We start from the raw sequence: 22,395 nt of genomic DNA, 5'->3' as shown, positions 1-22,395 counted from the left end.
TTGTTACTTTTTTCATTAAGCACTTTAAAGCACTAAAATTTTATGAAGGTCTGAAGGTCGATCAGATGATGGAGCCGAAACACACACGAGGGAACCCTTCAACGGTTTACAGTAGTTGCCTTGTGATTGGGCTTGATTTATTTTGTTTTTAGCTATGAGGACTTATCACTTAGTTGGGTTGTGACTGCCATTGGTGTCTGGATAAGAAGACGAAGGCGGAAGGGCACTTAATCGAACTCTTCAACGGTTTCAATATCTCTTATTTATTTTATGCGAGCATTTTTGTTTCTTTTGTGAGATATGTTTACCTACTCTTCATTTGGGCCTCCAACTAATTTTGATACAGGGCTCTTCCACGCTACGCTGGCTTTATATATTAAGTGTAGCTAAATATTTATGAAAATCATGAAGAAATTGTAATTTTTTATACTGTTACAATCATTCATTAGACTACAACAAACACCAGGGTAGAGATGATTGTAACAAATTCCAGTATAATTATTTATTTGATCATTCGTCGATGGGTTTCAGTTGGTTATAAGAAGCAGCTAAAAGATAAAACATCTACCAGATGAACTTCTAAAGATTTATGTACCTACCTATCTACTAGTAAACTAAAAATTGTTAAGTTCATCGCTGGTCTCCCCTATAGGTACCTACATATAATTTTTTTTCAGCTGTTTCTGCAATGAATTCTAACTAGGCACTAGTAATTAAATGAAGTATAGCTTTTATAGAATGAAGAACGAAATAAAATATCTGTTTGGGTTTGATCGGTTTATGTTAATTCAGAAAAACGGTCAACACAATAAATCAATTGTTATCTATTTACTTACTTACCTATTGCAGATACAAAGCATTTTCATTTTTAACCGACTTCAAAAAGGAGGAGGTTCTCAATTTGGTCGGTATTTTTTTTTTTTTTTTTTTTTTTTATGTATGTACACCGATTACTCAAAGACGCGTGGACCGATTTCAAAAATTCTTTTTTTGTTTGAAACGGTATAGTCCCCATTTGGTCCCATTGCCATCATGTCAAGATCTGATGATGGAATCCTGGAGAAATTGAGGGGAACTTTCGAAAATTATATGGGTGTTTAGTGTGTTCGTAAACTTTTCCATTTAGTACTTTTAAGCACTACAATTTCATGAAGGTTTAAAATCGATCTGATGATGGAGCCAAAAAACTGACGAGGGAACTCCTCGGCGATTTACAGCAGTTACCTTGTGTTTGGGCTTGATTGATTTGTATTAATGAGAACTTTCCACATAGATAGGTTGTGACTGTCATTTAGGGGTTTGGTGATGAAGACCAAGGACAATTAAGGGAACTCCTTAACAATTTACAGTAACTACCTTGTGTTTGGCCTTGATTAATTCGTATTACTGAGAACTTTCTGCCTAGATGAGTTGTGTCTGTTATTAGGGGTCTGATGATGAAGACCAAGGTCAATGTGTATTCGTTTGAGATGAAATTTTACACTAAAAATGGAAAAATAATAAAAATTTTAATAAAAAAAATATAACCGACTTCAAAACCTAAAAACGTACCCACTAAACTAAAAAGCGAAAAATAACATCATAATATGTTCTACCTGCTGATCAGTATGAAGTCGGTGCTTAGCCGGTGTTGTCTTAATTTAAGCCATTTCTGACAGGACCACATGAAACAACACTGTCTGCAAAATCTAAATCTATAACATGGCTTGAATTAATACATCACCGGCTTAGCACCGCCTTCATACTGATCAGCAGGTAGAACATATTATGATGTTATTTTTCGCTTTTTAGTTTAGTGGGTACGTTTTTAGGTTTTGAAGTCGGTTATATTTTTTTTATTAAAATTTTTATTATTTTTTAAACTATTAAAATTTATTTAAATATTCTGAATAAATTACTATTAAGTAAGTAAGTATGTAGGTATAACAACTCCGATACCAATCAAAATGCAGTTAAGCTTAATATCTATATTATAACAGTATCTAAACAATTAGGAATTACTACCGTCACAAATAGAAAACATGATTGAAAACCGTCTGATACTCATCACTGGAGTCGAGGGAGTAGTATTTGAAGAAGTTTTTTGTTTTTACTTTATAAATACGTAAAATCAATAAACATCGCAAAAAAAAGATAGCAGAAAGAGACGCCAGATAACAGCGAATGTATCTGTATACAAAAACGAATTGCTGTTCGTTAGTCTCGCTAAAACTCGAGAACGGCTGAACGGATTAATCTTGAAATGTTGTCACGAATGAGAGAAGAATGATGAGAAAAATTAGAATGATTGCCGGGAAAACCATAACAACAACTCTTTACGGTTACGTTTAAGTCAACCCTTACCCTATCCCTACCCTACTCGGTAGGGATAGGGTAGGGGTAGAGTAGTGTAGAGTAGTGTAGAGTAGGGATAGGGAAGAAGTGCACATAAGTCAAAGCGAAGCTTGACCGGGTCTGCTAGTTACTTAAAATATTTAGAACATTATTTAACATTAGTCAATAGGTACCTACTTTGTCCAAAATTAAAATATGTTGTTCCATTTAAAGTGAAAATCTGATTACTTTTAGACTTTTTCCTTTGAGTAGGCCTGCTGTTATTCTGGGAATATAAAACAAGAAAGCTTCAATAAAGGCCTCAAAAAAAAAAGAAAATTCTGACCATTACAGTTTTTAATCATTTTTTCCGTACAATATAAAAATAACTTTCATTACAAATTAAATTTCAAGTTTTATCTAATACCTGCAAATTACATAAGAATAACGCAAATTAGTTTTTCTAACATTAGCGAAAATTGCTCGAAACACAAAAAATAATCATTAACTGTAGTTTTTATCTCTAAATAATTAAATACCTAAGTGAAATTTAAAATCTGAATTTCTTAATTTATTTACATCTTAACAAAATTATGAAGAAAATATCAATGTCTGCTGAGAAACATAGTTCATAGATACACTACACCCAGTATATAAATCACAAATGTACATTATATATATACAGGTGTCTTTATTTATAAATCTAAAATGACCACATAAGACCACACCTTCGACTTTAAATAATGTTGCAAAAATAAGAAAAAATACTGATGAATTCGAAAATTAAATTAGTGTCATGGGCATATAGAATGGTGCCATTTTTAGGTTGCAATTATAAGATACGTATGTAGTAATTATTATTAAAGTATAGATTATACTAATAATATTCCTATTTTAAAAACAAAGCTATCGTACAGTTCGTGCGCTATAGCATGATGCGGGTGACAGTTCGTTTCACTCTCGAAAGTATGCCGCGTTTTACGATAATATTACGTATTATGAGCGTCAGGCAACTGTCAGCCGCACCATGCTACAGCGCACATAGTATAGGCGTTTTAGTGTCCGTTTTTTTATTCTTTACCAATTGACAACTCATCATATGAACCGATCATCATGAATTTTGGCACAGAAACTTTGAGGGCTATTTATTTTATGGAAAACTTAAACATTTTTATTAATAATAATTCCATGCCTTGCCCTATGGTAACTGCTGTAAACATTATTTAATACTCGTAGTGGCCTTCAGGATCAATTTTGTAATTATTTATTTTTCAGCTATCTTTTCTAGCAAGAAGAGATAAGTGAAAATATATTATCGGGCTTCAATTATTTAATATAAAATATTATTATAAAGGTACCATCATATTAGATAGATGTATGAAGGCGAGATCTGAGATCAATAATTTGTGTATCTATGTTTAACGCCTGAATGTTCCATACTTGGTTTTACAATATACAGTGTCATACATTTAGAAAATTCGTAAAAATACCAATTTACCTTTGTTGTTAACCTACTACTCATCAATTCCTCATTATTAGGATAGGTACTGTTGATTCCTTGACTGTTTAATAAAGACGCATTAGTAATTTTCATTTATAAATACAAATAGATAGGTAAGTATACAAATATTCACAAAAATATCTGCTTGTATACGTAGGAAATTGTGACTACACATAGGTATATTAGTTTCGAAGAATAGTGCTTATTACTTCATAATACTATATATTGCATTTTTAGATATAATATACCTTTTATTGAGATAGTATAACAACAAATAACAGCTGAATATTTATATTACTATACAAACGAGTGTAAAAGGTCCGAAATGTATATATTTAAATAAAAAACGTTAAATTAAAAAAGCAAAGAATTATATTTGATTTTTTAAGAGTTAAAAAAAGTATATGAAAATAACAAACAGATAATATATTTAATTTTTACTTCTCGACACAGTGAAAAACATGCCTATTAAAAATACATACGGACCACACAAATTTGGGTAGGTAGGTACTGACCAGCGTTACGGGGCGTAGCGTAACATAGCATGTTTATACAAGCGAGTAACTATTCGCTCGTTATTACGGATTATCGTAACAACGTTACGACATTTTCGTAACGAATGTTAGGTAAACGTTACGTTTGATCGTCCCAGTCTCCTATTAAACTGGATTGTCCACGGTCGTCATTGGTCCTTTGTATCATTGGCCCGATCCATGTAAATGTGTGCGAGTCTGATATCTACCTATTCGATCGCGTAAAAGTAAACTTTGTATTGATTTGGATGGAATTAATACTGTGAAATATATATATTATAGCCAGAAAACCCGTAAGTTGTGTGAATTCCATATAAATTCAAGTTTACTTTTACGCGATTGAATACGTAGCTCTCAGTTGACAGCGATACACCGATCACCGTATCAAACTTCGTATCTCATTGTGGACGTCTTTTCAGTTTACACCTTATCGCACCATTATTTCATAAACGACCATTTCTGTATCAGCACCCATGATGATCTTGATCGGACAAGAGATTCGGCCAAATCGCTATAACGTATCAGAGCGGTGTATCGAGACCATGTATCATTACTGATACTTGTCCAGTGTCCACACATGCAATCAAGATAAGCGTTGGATACGATAATCGGATCAAGTATATAATGTTTTAAATGTGATATTGAATTTAAGCCTCCTTATGCCGGTCAGAATCCACTTTAAAATTTACACTCGTGTACCTACTACAAAATGTATTTATAATGATACAGGTGATACATATACATATAACTCCTTCAGTATATAAATCAAAGTAGATATTTACTACGTACCGTACGTTTATATTTAAATGATAAAAAGTAGTATGTTATTTAATATTATAACATTGGACCATTACACAAGTCATTGACGGTATTGCTATGTACACAAACCCTTCGTTCGCGCTTCCTACAATTTAAAAATAATTATTATAGGTAGTACTATAGGTATTTATAGGCAGATCTAGGTCCCATTTTAGCTGTCAGTATGAACGCTGAACTAGGCAAAAGCCCTAAAATTCAAGTGAAAACCAGTGTAAACCTGGCGACTGTTATGTGACACTATTTAATTAGATAATAATATTAAAATACTTACAATTATTATTTTGAATGTCAGGCAAATGTATACCCTGCATTTTTAAGAAATGTGTCCAAAATTTTTAAAAATTGGTTCATGTTTAGGATTTTTCAGGAAGTCAGATAAGCTCGTATGTAATAAATCTGCATCATAAAGGAATTTTTTCCAAAATTCTACAATTCATTTTTGGGCCTCAGAAAAATATAGACTTATCGATAGGTTTTTAAAGGTTCTGTACTCCCATACAATATAGGAATGTAAAGGTATCTTAATGAAATGGGTATACCAACAATAGGATGATAGATCACCTTAAAACGCTCCCGAATAAAAATGAATAGAATTTTGTGAAAGACAGATAACTCTACCTAGAGATAGTTTGTGTGTAAGCAATGTTTATACAGTGAATATACGTAATATTTTGTCTTCAATCGCAATGGAACCAAACATGCTTTTTTCGAATCGCCTCGCGGTTTTTCAACTCCCAGTTTTAATTTAAATTAGTGATGCAGTTTTATTGCAAAGAGATGTACCTACGAGTATCAAAGCTTTAGACTACGAGTATGTTAAATCCAAGTTAAAATATGTTATTCTGTTCCAAATCACAATACAAATTTTGGTGTAAAAAATAACCGATAAGTAGGTATTATTTATAATTGGCAAGCAGCACTACACTCCTTAAATTTTTACAATTAGATGATACTATGTATGTATTTACTTTATTATTTTTATATTACATAACGATTTTAATAGTTACTATTAGGACGTTAATAAATCTATTTGAAAAAGTTCTCATTTTTATGCCAATCGATTAAAATGTTTACGGTGCGGCCTTTAATTAGGATTTACCCAAAGCCTGGAAGACAGTGAGTCAGGCCTTATACCCATAGAAAAGCGAACAAGCCCCCAGATGACCAAACTGAATTTGGTCAATCTGTGTGCTTGATCCTCACGGCCAGTTAATGAACGAGTTCCCAAACCATCAAGTTCGAGAAGCTGCTTATAATTTAATTAACAGAATCTATTCCCGTAGAATCTCGCAGAAAATAAACTTTCAAAAATTTTGAAGATTTGCTTGTGAAATTCATTGGTAACAGTTTAATTGATGTACCTACTACTGATTTTATTGGTATTGTTTTTCAATAAATAATAAATATTTTCTATTCTCTAAAAAGACGTCAACAAAGACGTGGACGTTAGAATTTAAATGTTTCGTAAATCATAAATAGTTTTGAACGTACTGGTGCGTTTATTTCTATTGTTACTTTTTTATATAAGTGCTGAACTGATAAGCTCTAAAGTAACTATATACTTAACTGAAAAATGTTATCACAGTTTATTTGTTAAAATAAAATCATAAATAACAGATTATACCTACTTACAGATGTTATTTCGTTCTTGAGGGTAGATACATTAATTATTTAGCATCATATATTTATGTAAACAAATAAGTTTCAACTGTATTTTTATAAGTAAATAAGTAATCACTTTGTATTACTGTAAATAAGTTATTATTTTTCCACCAAACATTGTAACCAACACCTAATATTATCTTTTGCAACTACAAAATCCACTTTGGCAGATTCGATTCGTTGTTAAATTTAATACATAGATAAGTCGATTGGTAGTCGTTTGGAGTGCATATTTACTTACATATAGTTTACAGATTTTAATAATAAATCTACTTAAATATAAGTACCTAAATACTATTCGGTAAAAAGCATGCCAAATCATTTTAAAGCACCTGACTATTGAATCTACCAAAAAGGATTGATATTGCAAAAGATAAAATAGGGTAATTTCCACACCTTGTTGTCTTATTCTATAAAAACCTAAATTAACTAATAGAAGCCTCTTTTTTACAGAGCGTACCTTACCGTAAACACCAGCAGTTTTTCAAATATCAAGCTCGTGAGCTACTTTGAGAGTAAAACATTCTCACTTATATTATACATATTTTTAATTCACAAAAACTTTTCATTTCCCTTGCCTTTAGTTGTTTCTTAAAAAAAAAACATTTAACATTTCCAATACTTTGTCTTTTACATTTGTAATGAAATTTGAAAAACCGCTAAATATTTACACATTGTCAACAATATGTCTAAGCTTTTTATAAGCAATATAGCGTTTTAATGAAACCTATTACTTACAGTATCTACACGTGTGGAAAGTTTGTTATTATTACACTCGAGGTCAACGTTGCAAATTCTTTTGATGATGGTTTCTATTAGTTGCTTCTTAGTAGTTAGCTACAGAAGTGTAATTAGCATAATACTCAAATCACACTTCCATATGTCGCTTTCCACTATTACATTTCTGAATCACCATTAAAGTGCTATATAATTTCAATCATATTCCTTTAAATTATCATAAAAGTTAAAATTCAAGGTAAAAAAACTCAATTCCTGTGTTCATGTGATATGAAGAAAGAGAATATTTACTTCGAAAATGTGTAATAAATTAAGCAGGTTTGTGTTGCACTATTACCTACATTTAGAAATATTTAATGGTTTAACAAGCGCTTTATAAGCAAATGTATTGAAAAATTTTATCTTTAGATTTACTTAATTGCTACCATCTAATGTCTACATCGAGTCTTTATTCTTTATACAATACCTTAAACGACATCATTATTACAATTGGAATCAATAAAAATTAAATTTCACTAATATCGTTGTATAATTAATTTATTAAGTCCACACTGCACCAAACTTTTTTTTTATATATTTAAAATAGTTTTGAGAAAATTGTGACATAGCAGCAAACTTTATGCGAATTTTGTGCGAATGCAACTCTGAGCACACACTATGTTATTAGCGTTCGGAACGCCAATGTTTTTGTAAATATTGGTGGGGCTCATACGTCCGGCCGTAGGAGATGTAGGTCGACGGCGACATCCCGTCTCTGTGGTCGCAATATTCGGGGGTGATGGTCGGGTTGGACGGTATCGCCCAGCAGGGCAGCGTCCTCAGCCAGGGAGTCGCCGGAGCCGTACCCTCGTTCATCTCCCGCCTCGCCCTCACACCACGAGGGAGACCCAGAGCTGTCCGACCGAGTGCCTCCCACCTCCGCCTCCGTCTCCACCTCTACTGAACAGCTCGGACAAACCTCTGTAACCATCACAAGCTGCCTTTACTACATGCATTAGATTTTTTTAATACCTTGTTAAATCCGTACATTTTTAATGAAAACATGTAAGCATATCACATCGGGATAATGATAAATACCTACTCAATTAAATGTTCTCTTATATTTGCGATAGTAGAAAATTTGTTATGCTTTCTAAAACTAAACACTAACCAGGCTAAGGTTACTGCATAGATCATCAAATAACTAAATATCCTTCAATACTTATAAAACTTATTTAGGTCTTAGTATCTACTTAATCATAAAGATATTGCAAAACATGCTAATAATAAAGAACGTCGTGATAGTATGAAGAATAAAATAAAAGATTCATTAAAGTAGTATGACACTACTGATCACAATTAGTATTCACAGTAGCACCACTACAAACTAACATCAATGCGCTCGAAGAAAACATAAAAAAAATAATTATGCACTTAACGAATTAATTGAATCAGCAAAAACATCGACGTTGCTTTTTAATTTGTTCGCTAGATTTTATGAAATTATATTTGAACTCAATTTATTTTCACTGGGGCAAATGGGTAAATTATTCTTAAAATGACATACGAAACTAAGAAGTAAAAAAAATGAGAAAAAACGGTAAATCTAAATACAACACCATCATTATGAGCATTCAGGAGGCAGGAGGAAGGGAGGGCATAGGAAGAGGACACAGAGACTAGAATACGAGTACACATTCCACACATCAAAAGGGAATGGTTCAGGACTCACGCAGCCGGCGGGGGCCGATAAGAATGGGGCTGTCCCAAGATGTCGGTCAGAGAGAGGTCGACGACGAATAGTCTTCATAAGATGCTGCAATTTTGTAATATTCGCATATTTATACCTATGGCAACGACGTTTTAATTGGTTAAATAAGCATATATTTACTCCTGTATTCACAAAATTGGTTAATTATATTAAAGCATAATTTTATCTAAATAATATTGAGCTTACTAACGTTACTGTAAATATGAGGCAGACGTACATTTTCTATATGAATAGCAAATTTATCTACCTTTGTACGGATGTTTGAAGTATTCCGTAATGAACAGTCCGGGATGCTTCATGAATTTTAATAAAACCTCATGGAGTAAGAAGATAATGTTCTCAATTCATATGAAATATTTCGGAATCATGCTTTATTAATCATTATTTAACTGGCAACTTTATCATGAGGTGTTTGAATGTTATTTTACTCAATTTTATATTGTAAGGAAAATAGAATAACTACGTATTTACAAAAACATGTTTCAAATCTTTTTAATATTAGTATTTAACAGTCACGCAAAGAACGTAAATGTGAGTATAGTAAATTCCACAATATCATATTGTACTACCTGAACTGTCCGTCACGAGCCTCGGTGGTGTATCTTCCCGGTCTGTGGGTACCACTATTACTACTTCATCATCTCTTGGCGATTCGCAGCAACGACTAGAAGATGTTCTAAAAAACAGAAATATAAGTAAGCAGCGAATAATTAGTATTTGAAATAATCACAATTTAACCTATTGGATAGGTAAGAAACCAAGCTTGGCTAGGTCACAACTCTGAGCTCTCTATAACAGTTACGACGGTTACAAAAGTTCCTAAATATTTTCAACTAGCGGACCCGGTCAAGCTTCGCTATGACTTACGTGCACTTCTTCCCTATCCCTGCTCTACACTACTCTACCCTACTCTACCCTACTCTACCCTACTCTACCCCTACCCTACTCCTATTCCTTTCCTTACCTTACCCCTTCCTTCCCTCCCTTCCCCTACCCTACGCCTCCCTCTCCTCCCTACCCTACCCTACCCCTACCCAACCCTTACCACTTGATTTTTAAACTTTGATATGAGAAATAGAAAAGGGTTGTTTTTTTTCCCAGAAATTATTCTAATTTTTCTCACCTTTTAAAGCTTCCCTATACCTCCACAAACATTTCAAGACCAAGATAAGATAAATCCGTTCAGCCGTTCTCGAGTTTTAGCGAGACTAACGAACAGCAATTCATTTTTATATATATAGATTTAATGCTTACTTGACAATGACTTTTTTCCGCATAAATCTAGTTCCTAGATCAGAGTAGCCCCTGTTCATCGGTCGTTTATGAGGCACTGGTGGTGCTGCCACTGGGGCGGGTGGTTCAAAGGTTCGTGAAATGGGCGAGTTGGGCTCTGAACATTGTTTCTCAGTCAGGGCTGGCCGCATCCTGTGTTGCATATCACCAGACGCCCCACTGTCTGCGCCTCCGTGTAAACCATCTATCCTTCGCATTGACCGTCTGTCTTCTTCATACATTTCTAATAAATGATCTATTTTACTTTCTATATCATCTACCTGAAACCAATCGCACAATCTAAAAATATGTTTCTCTTCTTATCTGTCTGTCATTCTAGTGTAAAACGGCATATTTAGCTCTAGGGGATAGAAGTATTTAATTTTATCTTTATTTTAGCTTGTTTGTGTATGTAAAGAGCCAAAAACAAAAACTAAAAATTCATTATTTTAAAAAGTAGAATAAATTTAATTATTCACTATTGTTCATGATTATTTTATTTTCTCGCAATCCTAATTGAAAAGTAGAGTAATACACGGAGTTAAAAACCCATTAAAACTCGTTTTCTATTTACCCCCTCGTGTGTCGTTCTCTTTTTAAACCTACTCCGTGTAATATAATCTATGATTATTTGGTTTTATTTGCATACTCAACATACTCGTATTATCAAGCACGACAAATATTGAATGTGTAGTTTCATTTGCTTACTTGTCTTTCTATTTTTACTACTCTGGAAGCTAGGCTGATTTTGGATGCATAGACGTCCTTTGCCTTGGAACCTTGCTTTCCAAGAATTTGATCTAACCTGTGGAATTTACATTGCGAATCATACATAAAGAATAAGTAACCCAAAGTAAAAAAATATATTTATTCACAAAACAGTAGGAAATATTAATCTGACCATGATTAAGTAGATGTGAAACATTGGTAATAATAACTTTTTGTTTACTTTTCTATGCCAAAACTAGCCACAAAACAAGAACTCCTTGAAAAGCGGATTCGGTTCCGCCTATGAAAACAATAACAAAATTTTCTAGACATGAATTAGAAGTGTAGAAACCGTTATCAGAATGAATGCTTTAAAATTACTTTTACATCGTTTCATAGTACAATTTAATTTAATAACAAGAATATTAGGCACTTTTGTTACGTACAACTTTAGCTAATGATAAATCTACGTTTGTTCTAGGTTCAGCAAGCCATAACTACTCGTATTTAAATAATATTAAAAAAATAAGGAAGTACAAAATTAAAAATGTCATTATAAATAAATTCAATTTAAATATGTCTTTTAAAGGTAAAATCTCAATTACCTATAATTATTTTCGCTTTAGTTAATGCATTTTTAAAAATGCGATAAAATAGTGTATATTTAAAATATTTATTTTATTTAATATATTTAAAATAAAACTACCACAAAATAATTAATTATGACAACAGGACTAATGCATAAATTGACTACACAGGCAGAATAGAAGAATATATTATTCGTTATAGATTAAATAATAAGCAGTGCTTAAAGTAGCAGCTAAACATTGATAGAGAAGACAATAAAAACAAACAAAAACAAACCTTGTAGTACACAAGTAAATCAATTAGAGAGCATATATACTAAATTATTATTGACAAAATATAGAGAGTCTATAGGTAAATAGGTACAACAAGCATGGTGAAGCGACAGTTTCTAAAATAATCTGTTAACACACAAGTAGGAACAAACAAAGTAATTTACTGTTTAATTCGGATATTTATTTAGGTACGATTTTATTTCTCTATCAATCAGGTACTTCCAGATTTGATTTATATAATATTGTTTACAATATTTTACTGCAAATTTGAAAAAGTTAACTCATTAATAATACGACGAGTAAAGTTTCAACAAAAAAATGTAGTTGTGCACAATTACTCTATACACGCGCCTTTCTATACTACCTACTCGTACATGATATTTTTTCATCTCACCTGTACTGGAGGTTCTTGGTTCGGTTTAGGAGGTCAGCGTGTCCCGACGAGTATTGCTCTATGACGTCTTTCACGTCATAAGGTTTCAAGGCTTCTCTAAATCTCTTGCGTGCGACAAAATACTTGAGCTATACGGAAATAAAAAATTCCTCAAGTCGATTTTAAAAATCGAAAGTTTTCCTAAAAAATTTTGTTTGAATGCATCATGTGCATATCTCGAATTATAAAACTTCTTCGATTCTTTGAAAACTTTATGTATTCAGTTTGAGAGCTTTCACGATGATTTTATTCGATATTATAACAAGTATTGAAGTCATCGTATTGTTCTCTGAACTAACGCTATTTCTGGCTCACGTCAAAGTTTGAGCGATAGGTATTGAATGTTTGTACCTACTTACAAGCTGATCAAAGGGTAGATATCTAATAGTTGTGTTGTGATGAAAGGAGTGTCTAATTTTATTGTAACCCTAGCGAAATAAAGTAGTCATGCGTGTGGGTAGGTAGGCATTGTAAACACGATATCATGTAGGTACGAAGAGATTGATGAGTTAGGAGGAAAAATATTTTCATATCGTCTACCTACTTGTGATAAAAGTTTCAAAACTATTTTCGAACGAAAACACGAACCACTATCTTGGTAGTCGTACTGCAGAAATTTTTCATTAAATGTGCAATTTCAATTTTATAAAATGTATTCGTCTCTCTTTCTAACACAGAAAAATTTCAGCAGCTTTATTTTGAAATAGTTAATAATATTCACTGTAAATAGGGCTTCAGAAATATCGTTAGCATCACACACACTACAGTTTACGTAAGCTACTAGGTATAGATAGGTAGTATTGTAATAGGTATTACAATTGAAGCTTCTCTACATAGAGCATGTGTATAGTCCAGACGAGAGAAAGCTAATATAAGATGTAGAATAGATAACAAGTAAATTAAAGTGCACAGTTTATAGGATATCGCTGGGCTGTGTTAAGAAGGGGCGTTAAATCTATACGTATAGTCGAAATATTATCACCCAAAAATATCAGTAGAAAAATCGGTAGTACCCTCGTCATAACGTTTTCAATGTAAAGCTTTACGTACATAGAATAGTTGGTCTATTTCGTTTGAAGTGTATGTACTTGTACTATTGATTTCCTGTTCGATTATACGTACAGATAAAGAATACAGACAGCCCCGGTAGATGTATTGTTCTCGTAGTACCTAGTCTGGACGTTTTTCACTCGGCCCAGCAGGTCGACGTGGCCCGCGGAATATTGTTCTATTACATCCTTTACGTCGTAGGGCTTTAATGCTTCCTTAAATTTACGTCGGGCCACAAAATACTTCATCTGTCAGAATGTCATAAGACACACTTATGTACCATGGCAAATATAAAGAAAATATCATCTTAAATTAATAATAGATACGAGTATAGTTACATCTCCATTAACTTCGTTTCTTGGCTTCTATCTAATTCTCAAATAAATATACGATCCAAATTGTTGTTAAATTTGTAATTTATTGACATAATAATGTAAGTTTATTTTTCTTTATCCGTATGTACTAATTATAACGCATCTGGCACACACACGGACTTGCTAGTACGTCAATAGAAACAGACGCGAGCCGTGAGGCTAGACGTAGCTTGTGGTGAATAGGTATATAATGTTGAAACTTATATGTATCGCGATGCCGTGAAAGAGAACTGTTAAATTAAAAACAAACTTGGGTCAAGCTATAAAGTTTGGACATTGTAAACAGCTAAAAAATTCAGCACAGCTCGATGACTGCTTCACTTCGCTACTTCAACATTTGATAAATTATGAACAGGCTGAAAGGTGAGCAGAATTCTTATTGGAACACGAACCTTCTGTACAGTGCACCAAAGGCAGAATATATTGTGTTTTTTAAACATAATTATCATGATGTCTAAGAAAATCGAATTTTTACTAGCTATAATCGTAGCGATTCGTACATAAAAATGTACGACAAGGATAGATAGAAGCGTAGATAAAATCTGTGTCCAATTTCATATAACTAGTGCTTTTGTCTGGTAAGCTGTAATTCAAAATTTACAAGGACACAAACGTGGGACTGGGATTACGTTCCATCTCAGCCCAATGTAAAATTAATTTCGCATGCGACTTCATCTAATTGGATCAAGCTATGCAACATAGTCGTATCTCAGGTTCCACTGAATGGAATTAGATGAAACGGGGCTTGAATTTTAAATTAGAACCCTGCCTGATTTTGTATTTAACTATAAATCAACTGGAAACCGATTTTTATAGTTTCAATATTTCTGATAGTCTATCCCCATTATTAAATTATTTAAAATAGTAATCTAAGAAACTTGAAATTCAAAGTAGGTAAAGTTTAGATTTCTGAAAAATACTAAAGTTAAGTAATATTATCAACAAACGAGATTTAGGAACAAATTACATATAAAAGATAAAGAATAACACTGTTATTGTTCTTGAAACTACACTCCCTAATATCAGTTTTTCACAGGTCCATTCGGCCAAAACCCGACGTTCATGAAATAATTCAAGATGAATACGAGTAAATTTTTGAACCAATAAAGCGAATTTAGTGTGAATAGGAGCTTTGTAAGCTTTGTGTTCATTCACTGTATTAACTGTGTAACGGATTTGTTTAGCTAATAGAAAAGAACACGGTGATGATGATATACGAGTATGGATCTCTATTTCAAGTTATGTAACCCTAAAATTAATTTTGATATTACCGTTGGTACATAAAATCCACTCTCTATAATAGATATAATACCTATACTCTATGTATATTACTTTTACTAAAAGCATTAGCTGAATCACTTCCATTAAATAACATTTTAGCTAACCTACTTTATCCAAGAATTGAGTATCTAAGTACTTGATATACTCCAGTAGATATTCGATGTTTTAGATTAATTTGCTACATACCCACCTATATATAGACCTGTGAATAACGTATGCACATAATTATGTAAAACTGTTAGTCAAAGGTTCAGTTATGATAAGTGTTCTGTCTGTTCGCAAATTCAGTTTGTTCAATACGTTAAGCATTTCAGTATAAATACGTCATAGGTGAATTTTCTGTGGGTAGATAATTTTGTTACGCAAAAGAGATTGTTATTAAACTCGTTATTTTGATGTTCTCCAGAAGATTGCTATTGATTGAGACTATTTATTATTTTATACGGTATGTTCAGAGAAAGAAAACATTTTTGCCATTAATTTTACTAACTCCTCAACAAATCAACCAGTAGCTATACGTTTTTTAACTATCTTATAATTTCTTTTTTATTCTGTAACTAAATGAATAAATTAAAAAGAAAATTTATCGTTTAATACTATCCGGCCACAACACAATATAACGTCGTTAATTTTCAATGTGTCAAAGTGAATATTTTCTATAATTTATTTCTTTTTTAATATATTTTCTATATAACAGATGATGATATAAATTTCGTATGCCAGATTCTCGTGCTATTACATTATACTATACTACAGCCTTTCTTGATGAGTACTGTTTACCAACAAACAAATTAAAAATGAGGGTATAAGTCACTAGTCATTTCACACCTAACAATAATTATATTTCACTTGTTCTTAAATTAATGAAAATAAATTTGACTAATAAGCTTAGAAGAATAAGATATGGTTAATATATTTTATATAACATTTCATAAACAAACCATACATAATTTAAAATAAATAACTTATGAAATGACGTGCGTTTTCTACCTTCATTTCTAATTTTGTATCGCGTGATACAATAATTATGTCACCATCTAAATCTATATTCGAAAAATGGAAAAATTTTCATTTTATGTTTTTATGAATATAGATAAAAATATGTTGGTAAACAGTACTCATAAAGAAAGGCAGTAGTATAAATAGATCTTAACAATTAGTTTAGTACGTAAACTATAAATTACGTAAGAAGCGTGATACAACTCACCTTTCTTATAAAACGAATGGCAGCTTTGTGACGCGGAGTCAACGTGACGCAGCGTGGCTCCTCGTCCTCGTCTGCATCAAAACGTAATATTCAATTAAACTTCTGAAACAAGATAATGGACTTGGAAAGTCACGGCAGAGTGCGGGCGCTGTACCCGTGCTCCCTTGTAATATAGACGGTCGTTAAAACCTCCTTCACAACGAACGATATTACAAATCTTCAAACACCATTTTTGAAAACAAGCTGTTGTTTTAAACGAAAATTAACTTGGCAACTTTCTTTTAATGGAAGTTTTTTTAAATTAAAATCTAAAAATAAATTGCCTTGAGCTATCCTACAAAGCAATGTTTCTTATTATTTTGCCTAAAAGAAATTGTTTAAGATTATTTTAATAGAAAAGTTGCAGTTGCAGCATAATATTACTGTTATGTTGTGTAATATAAAAGTCTGCGAGCCATTAATATTATTAACGAAATTGCAAACGGCGATTTTTGTCCAAGTAGATTATTTTATTAGGTATTTTATTAGGTAGATTTATAATTTATATAGTTAGAAAATATCACTCATAAAAAATAGACTATTGTATGTATCATACATGTTTAGTTTATAAAAAATAAACCTACTTCTTAATAAAATTCATTAATATGATTAATAATCGTATCCGACATAAGTATAATTACCGAAACCGAAAAATAATACACACACAATACCTTATTTAATTTCTAATTGTTTTCAGTTATTTAATTTTTACTTTATTGACTCTGTTTACCAAATCTCACTTTTAGATTAATATAAACCATAATTTTGACATTAAAATCTTCTCATCCCATTATCCCTTTGGTAAAATACCCTAAAATCCTCCTATATTTGAGATCTAAAACCTGCGACCTATCTTCTAAAAAACAAAGTAAGGCTTCATACAAACTTCATAACTATATTTTTCACTACTATAATGTTGTTGATTAACTTTAATGTTTACTAGTTGTCTGGAAGAGATTAGCGGCATAAGGCCGCCAATTGTGCATTAGTTTTTATGTTAATTACTTGCTTATATATAATTTTTGGTGTACAATAAAGTACTTATATTTCATTCATTGATTCATTTATTCAATACTCTACAAGTATGCACTACACTCGTAGACACTATCTATGGAAATAGATTTTCCTTTTTCATTTTTATGCTTATATTTCAACACCTTCGAAAACTTTCACCTCTGATTATATTAATATAATTTAGATAATGCATATTCATGGATATCACTAGTACAAATTACTATAAATAATAGCTGTTGATGTTCCCATTCACCATTTATTTTCTTAACATCGAACTGTCCGTCTCGTACGTACGCATTACTCATGTGAAATAACAAATATATTACACCACAGAAATTCCCGTCATATTTGCATAACACGTACGAGTACAAATAATACCCGTACTTATAGTAATTTGTGAATTTCTTTTGCAGGAAATTTACTAATTATTAGGAAAATCCATACTCTGTAGACGTCTTTGCAGCGCTAATTTTTTTTACGTAGTTTCGTAGTACATATTATATATAGTAGGTACATAGTATTTTTTACTAATTAAGTGCACTTTAGACACCCACTAAAGTTTGGATTAAGTTATAATGGGTTTGAATATATTGATTTTTATGATACATTCGGGCAAATAAGGTCAATGTTAACTAATTTATACGTAAAAAGCAAAGATTGTCTGGATATTGGAAAAATAAATAAGATTATAAATTTCAAAATCTATTAAAAATCTTTTATCGTGATAAGATGAAAATTCATTTTTGCATTAAATGTGACATTTGCATTCAATAATTATGAACTATAAACATCAACGCACAAATAACCAAGATATTAGTAATTTTGAACGCCCATAAAAATCTAACAATCATTATGACCTACGACGTCATTAAATCGTACCATTTTGGATGGTGCGTTTTTCAGGGATCCGTGGCAGCGCCGCAAATCTGGCCCTTTAAATACCTGTAGCTCCGAAAGTAATGATCGCAGATACCCTGTTACTTATACAAAATTACTTACTATTAGCATACTCCTAATTAAAAAACTGTCATCATCCCTGTTTATATTGGTAGGATTAATCGCTTTTAAAATTATGATGAAATGGTTATAATAATAATAAAAACACTTATTACTATTAAACGTAAAATATTAAAGCAAAGATAACAAAATATTAATGAACCTATTCGAGAGGATCCCCCACTGAGTACTGAATCAAGGCTACGCAAATCGCTTACCTCGTTGAAACTTACATGAAATAAAATTAGGAGATACCTAGAAATCCATTTATTTCGCAATAAATACATAATTTAAGCTGGAGGTGATAGTTGTTTAAAATGATTATAATTTAAACATGTAGGGATATTTCGATTTAATTATTTTTCTTCAATAAATTACAATAGAACAACAACAAATACTTATACAAAGCTATCGATCGATTGATGGTTGATTCATATTTTAATTTCGAGTTTAAATTTACACATAGTAATACAAAATATTAAATATACACTCACATACAATAAAATTCGAAACCTTTGAGGAAATTCTACTATATTCGTTTGACAATAGAAAATATACGTTCGTTCTACGTTCAATAAACTAACCTAACCTAACCTAACCTAACCTAACCTAACCTAACCTAACCTAACCTATACTGAATTAAAGAGCAAAACTTCGTTTGTATGTTTGTTTGTTTGTAATGAATAGGCTCAAAAACTACAGAACCGATTTTAAAAATTCTTCCACCATTTGAAAGCTACATTATCCACTAGTAACAAAGGCAAAATTTTATTTGGGGAAAAATAGGGATAACATATTTTTATTTAAAAATTTTGAATTTTTTTGGACTTCATTTAAACGCATTTATTTTACTCATGCTATTAATCCTTATCAAAATAAATTCACAAAGTACAGTTTATGTCGATAATATTTGGCCTTTGAATGATTAAAATTGGATGTTCGGTTTTGAAGTTATAGCGAAATATAAATATTACGATTTCTGCTGCGAAGTGGGCGTCACCATAATATATCATATGTTTATTTACACGATAACTAATACATTTTTGTCTGTCGGTCTGTTTGTCCGGACTAATCTTTATAACGGCTGAAGGGGTAGGGTAGGGGTAGGGTAGAAGTAGTGTAGGGTAGGTTAGGGTAGGGGTAACTGAAAGTTTACATATGAAGTCGTGGGCGTCCGCTAGTAATAAATATAAGGATTTTCGATTGTTGAAACAACGGTAATTCTACCCGCCGACTTGGCGGACTTCGCTGTATCAGATTTGCTAATCCAATATATTGAACAAATATCTGCCAATAACAATCCTCAATAATGAATGTGGATTTAGTATTAGCTTACCTATGATAGGAATGATTTAAATATTTTATTAGACGAAGTCAGTAGCCCGACTTTTATCAGTAGATAGGACAACCAAAATGAGTAGATTCACTAAGGTACCTACCAGAGCTATCTTGATAACTTAAAATATCTCTGATTACAAAATATCTGTTTTCTCAAGTGCAGCTAACGATATTACATATTACACGATATTAAAACCCAAACAAACTTTTTAAAATGATTATCTGTCTGAATGGCTGTCTCGATTATGAAAAAACTTTCACTGGAAGAGCAAAGAGATTACTGAACAAACAAAGGCTACTTTTTATCCGAAATTCCACCGGGATCGGAAAAGGTTAGTGCAGGGTTTGTGAAATATTGAGTTTCACAAAAAATAAACAAAATCTATTGGTTTTTGAATCTTGCATCATCTGGCTTCACAACTAACACAAAAGAGTAACTGCTCTATGGTCCATAGAAGGATTGTTATCAAAAGAAAACTTTTTAGAATAATTTATAAAGTTGCATTCAAGGATATTTATTAAAACACACATACACACATACTCCTAATTTAAAAACCGTAGAAACGAAACGAACGAAAATAAGAAAATGTTATATTAAGTCATTATAATTTTATCTAAAACATAAACAATTAGAAACAAAATTAAGTCTATATAACGCTTATCATCACCTTTTTTGGATGTACTCCTAAGAGCGTTACATTTTTAAAAGTCGTTGATGGTCCCGGATTCTTGTAATTGCATTTTTGAATAATCTGAATTATTCAAAAATTAATGCCAATCGGCATTGGGCCAGCGTGCTGGACTATTGGCCTAACCCCTCTCATTCTGAGAGGAGACTCACACAGTGAGCTGAATATGGATTGATAATGATGATTTCTGGTATTTATATTAATGACAAAATGATTTTACCAAAGTCTTTATTATCCAGCTAAAACTTGTGACTTCAATAGTTATATACTACGATTTGAATACGATTGGTACATTAATGTAGGACATCTAAAATTATAACACAAAGCTAAACAAGTCATCAAGGATGCAACAAACGTGATACATGAGGTTAATATTAATTCTACAAAAGGAGATGAGATGTGTTTTCAAAAGTATATCCAATAGGTACATAAATAAATACTGTCGGCTAAACCAGTAAACCGATTTTGGTGAAATTTAGGTATAGAGATAAAATGTGAGCCTGGTTATGATACTCTACTTTTAGCGCCCAACTGTCAACCTTAGGGCTGGTTAAACGGAATTTCATGCTTACGGAATTGCGGGTGTTGGCTATTGATTTCCTGAAAATCAGATTATTTTAAATTTTGGAATGGAACAGGATTGTGTTAAAAAAGTTATCATTATATTTTTTTTTATAATAATAATAAAAATAATAATGCAAAAAGAAATCAAAATGAACAAAAGTTCTCACTGAATAAAGAAATTTTAATTGATTTTGAAAACCAAAGAAAATTAATTAAATTATTAAAAACACACATCCTAGGTACAAGTACATATCGTTAACTTAGATGTTTTATCTAATGATTTGATTTTTACTTATTATGGTTAGTAAGTATTAACCAACGATACAAATAGTATAAAAGGTACAAGTGACTAGAAGAAGGAACTACATGAAACATGATAGCTATGTTCATTGCGACAGAACGTCTAATTGGAAAATCTGTACACAGGTAACAGTTCCAGTTAGCTACTCAGAAGCGACAGTGAGAGCATGTCATAAGACGAAGAGGTTTGGTTTGTAAATGGAAGGACAAATATTCATAGCCTCTTTAGCTCTTACCGTCGGAGGTTCTCTTGGAGAGCGCCGTCTCCGCCACCGAGTCCTCGCTGAAGGAAGGGTTGATAGCCCGAGTGCGCCCTGAGCGGCCGTTGGTAGCGCCTGTCACACATACTCTCACTTCAACACTGCACCCGTTCTCATGTACCCATAGCAACTCCTACTTCCAAATAGGGTAGATGCCAAGCTACAACGTTGCGATATCATTTAGTTTCATTGTAGTAAATCCCGATTCCTATCCGCCCGTCTGCCTGTCAGTTAGCTGTCTGTATACTATTATGCATAAATAAGTGATGCTTTTGATAGAAGGGTAGGCCCCCTTGTGATATCAATTTGGTATTGGCATGAATTCTGCTTCTGAGTGACTGTTTAAGAGTGAGTATCTAAGAGCTTCAGTTTTACACATTTTATATTCTGTTAGATAATTAAAAGATTTAACACGCATGATAGATATTGAGTACTACTGTTGGTTAAATAAATTACTAATTCCAATAAAAAAAAAATTGGATATGCCCTTTCTTGGCTGCCAATAAACGCATTAATAGAAACTACTTTTACCTTAACTAAAGTGGGTTTAAATCCCATAGATTTTGTAATTCTGATATGTATGCAACAAAATACAGAGGCATGGTAATATCGGAGTTGTGTTGTAGGCTGTGAACAAAAGCTCTCCCTATTGATTTTAGATAGCAACACGGCCGGGAGGCTGAAATTAGTAAAG

The 22,395-nt window shown here is 32.1% G+C and overlaps 1 protein-coding gene across 4 annotated transcripts in view; it reads right to left on the bottom strand.

Annotated features, from left to right (window-relative positions):
• Window positions 1-762: 762 nt before the first annotated feature.
• LOC112051242 (potassium voltage-gated channel subfamily KQT member 5) overlaps window positions 763-22,395 on the bottom strand; it is a 61,516-nt gene continuing 39,883 nt past the window's right edge. Inside the window, exons 10-17 of one of the 4 annotated variants that reach the window (XM_052885095.1) lie at window positions 21,678-21,776; window positions 16,502-16,572; window positions 12,551-12,678; window positions 11,297-11,393; window positions 10,571-10,869; window positions 9,886-9,992; window positions 9,278-9,361; window positions 8,385-8,526 (exon numbers count right to left, since the gene is read on the bottom strand). In XM_052885095.1, the coding sequence (XP_052741055.1) occupies window positions 9,324-9,361; window positions 9,886-9,992; window positions 10,571-10,869; window positions 11,297-11,393; window positions 12,551-12,678; window positions 16,502-16,572; window positions 21,678-21,776 (839 nt within the window). In that variant the 3' untranslated portion in view covers window positions 8,385-8,526; window positions 9,278-9,323. Of the gene's footprint in view, window positions 8,527-9,277; window positions 9,393-9,885; window positions 9,993-10,570; window positions 10,870-11,296; window positions 11,394-12,550; window positions 12,679-16,501; window positions 16,573-21,677; window positions 21,777-22,395 lie in introns of those variants that run through there. The other 3 variants (XM_024089815.2, XM_052885069.1, XM_052885019.1) reach the window with 3 other exon arrangements.

Source organism: Bicyclus anynana, chromosome 1 (assembly GCF_947172395.1).
Source record: "Bicyclus anynana chromosome 1, ilBicAnyn1.1, whole genome shotgun sequence".
Lineage (NCBI taxonomy): Eukaryota > Metazoa > Arthropoda > Insecta > Lepidoptera > Nymphalidae > Bicyclus > Bicyclus anynana.
This window is presented reverse-complemented; position numbering and strand designations above follow the sequence as displayed.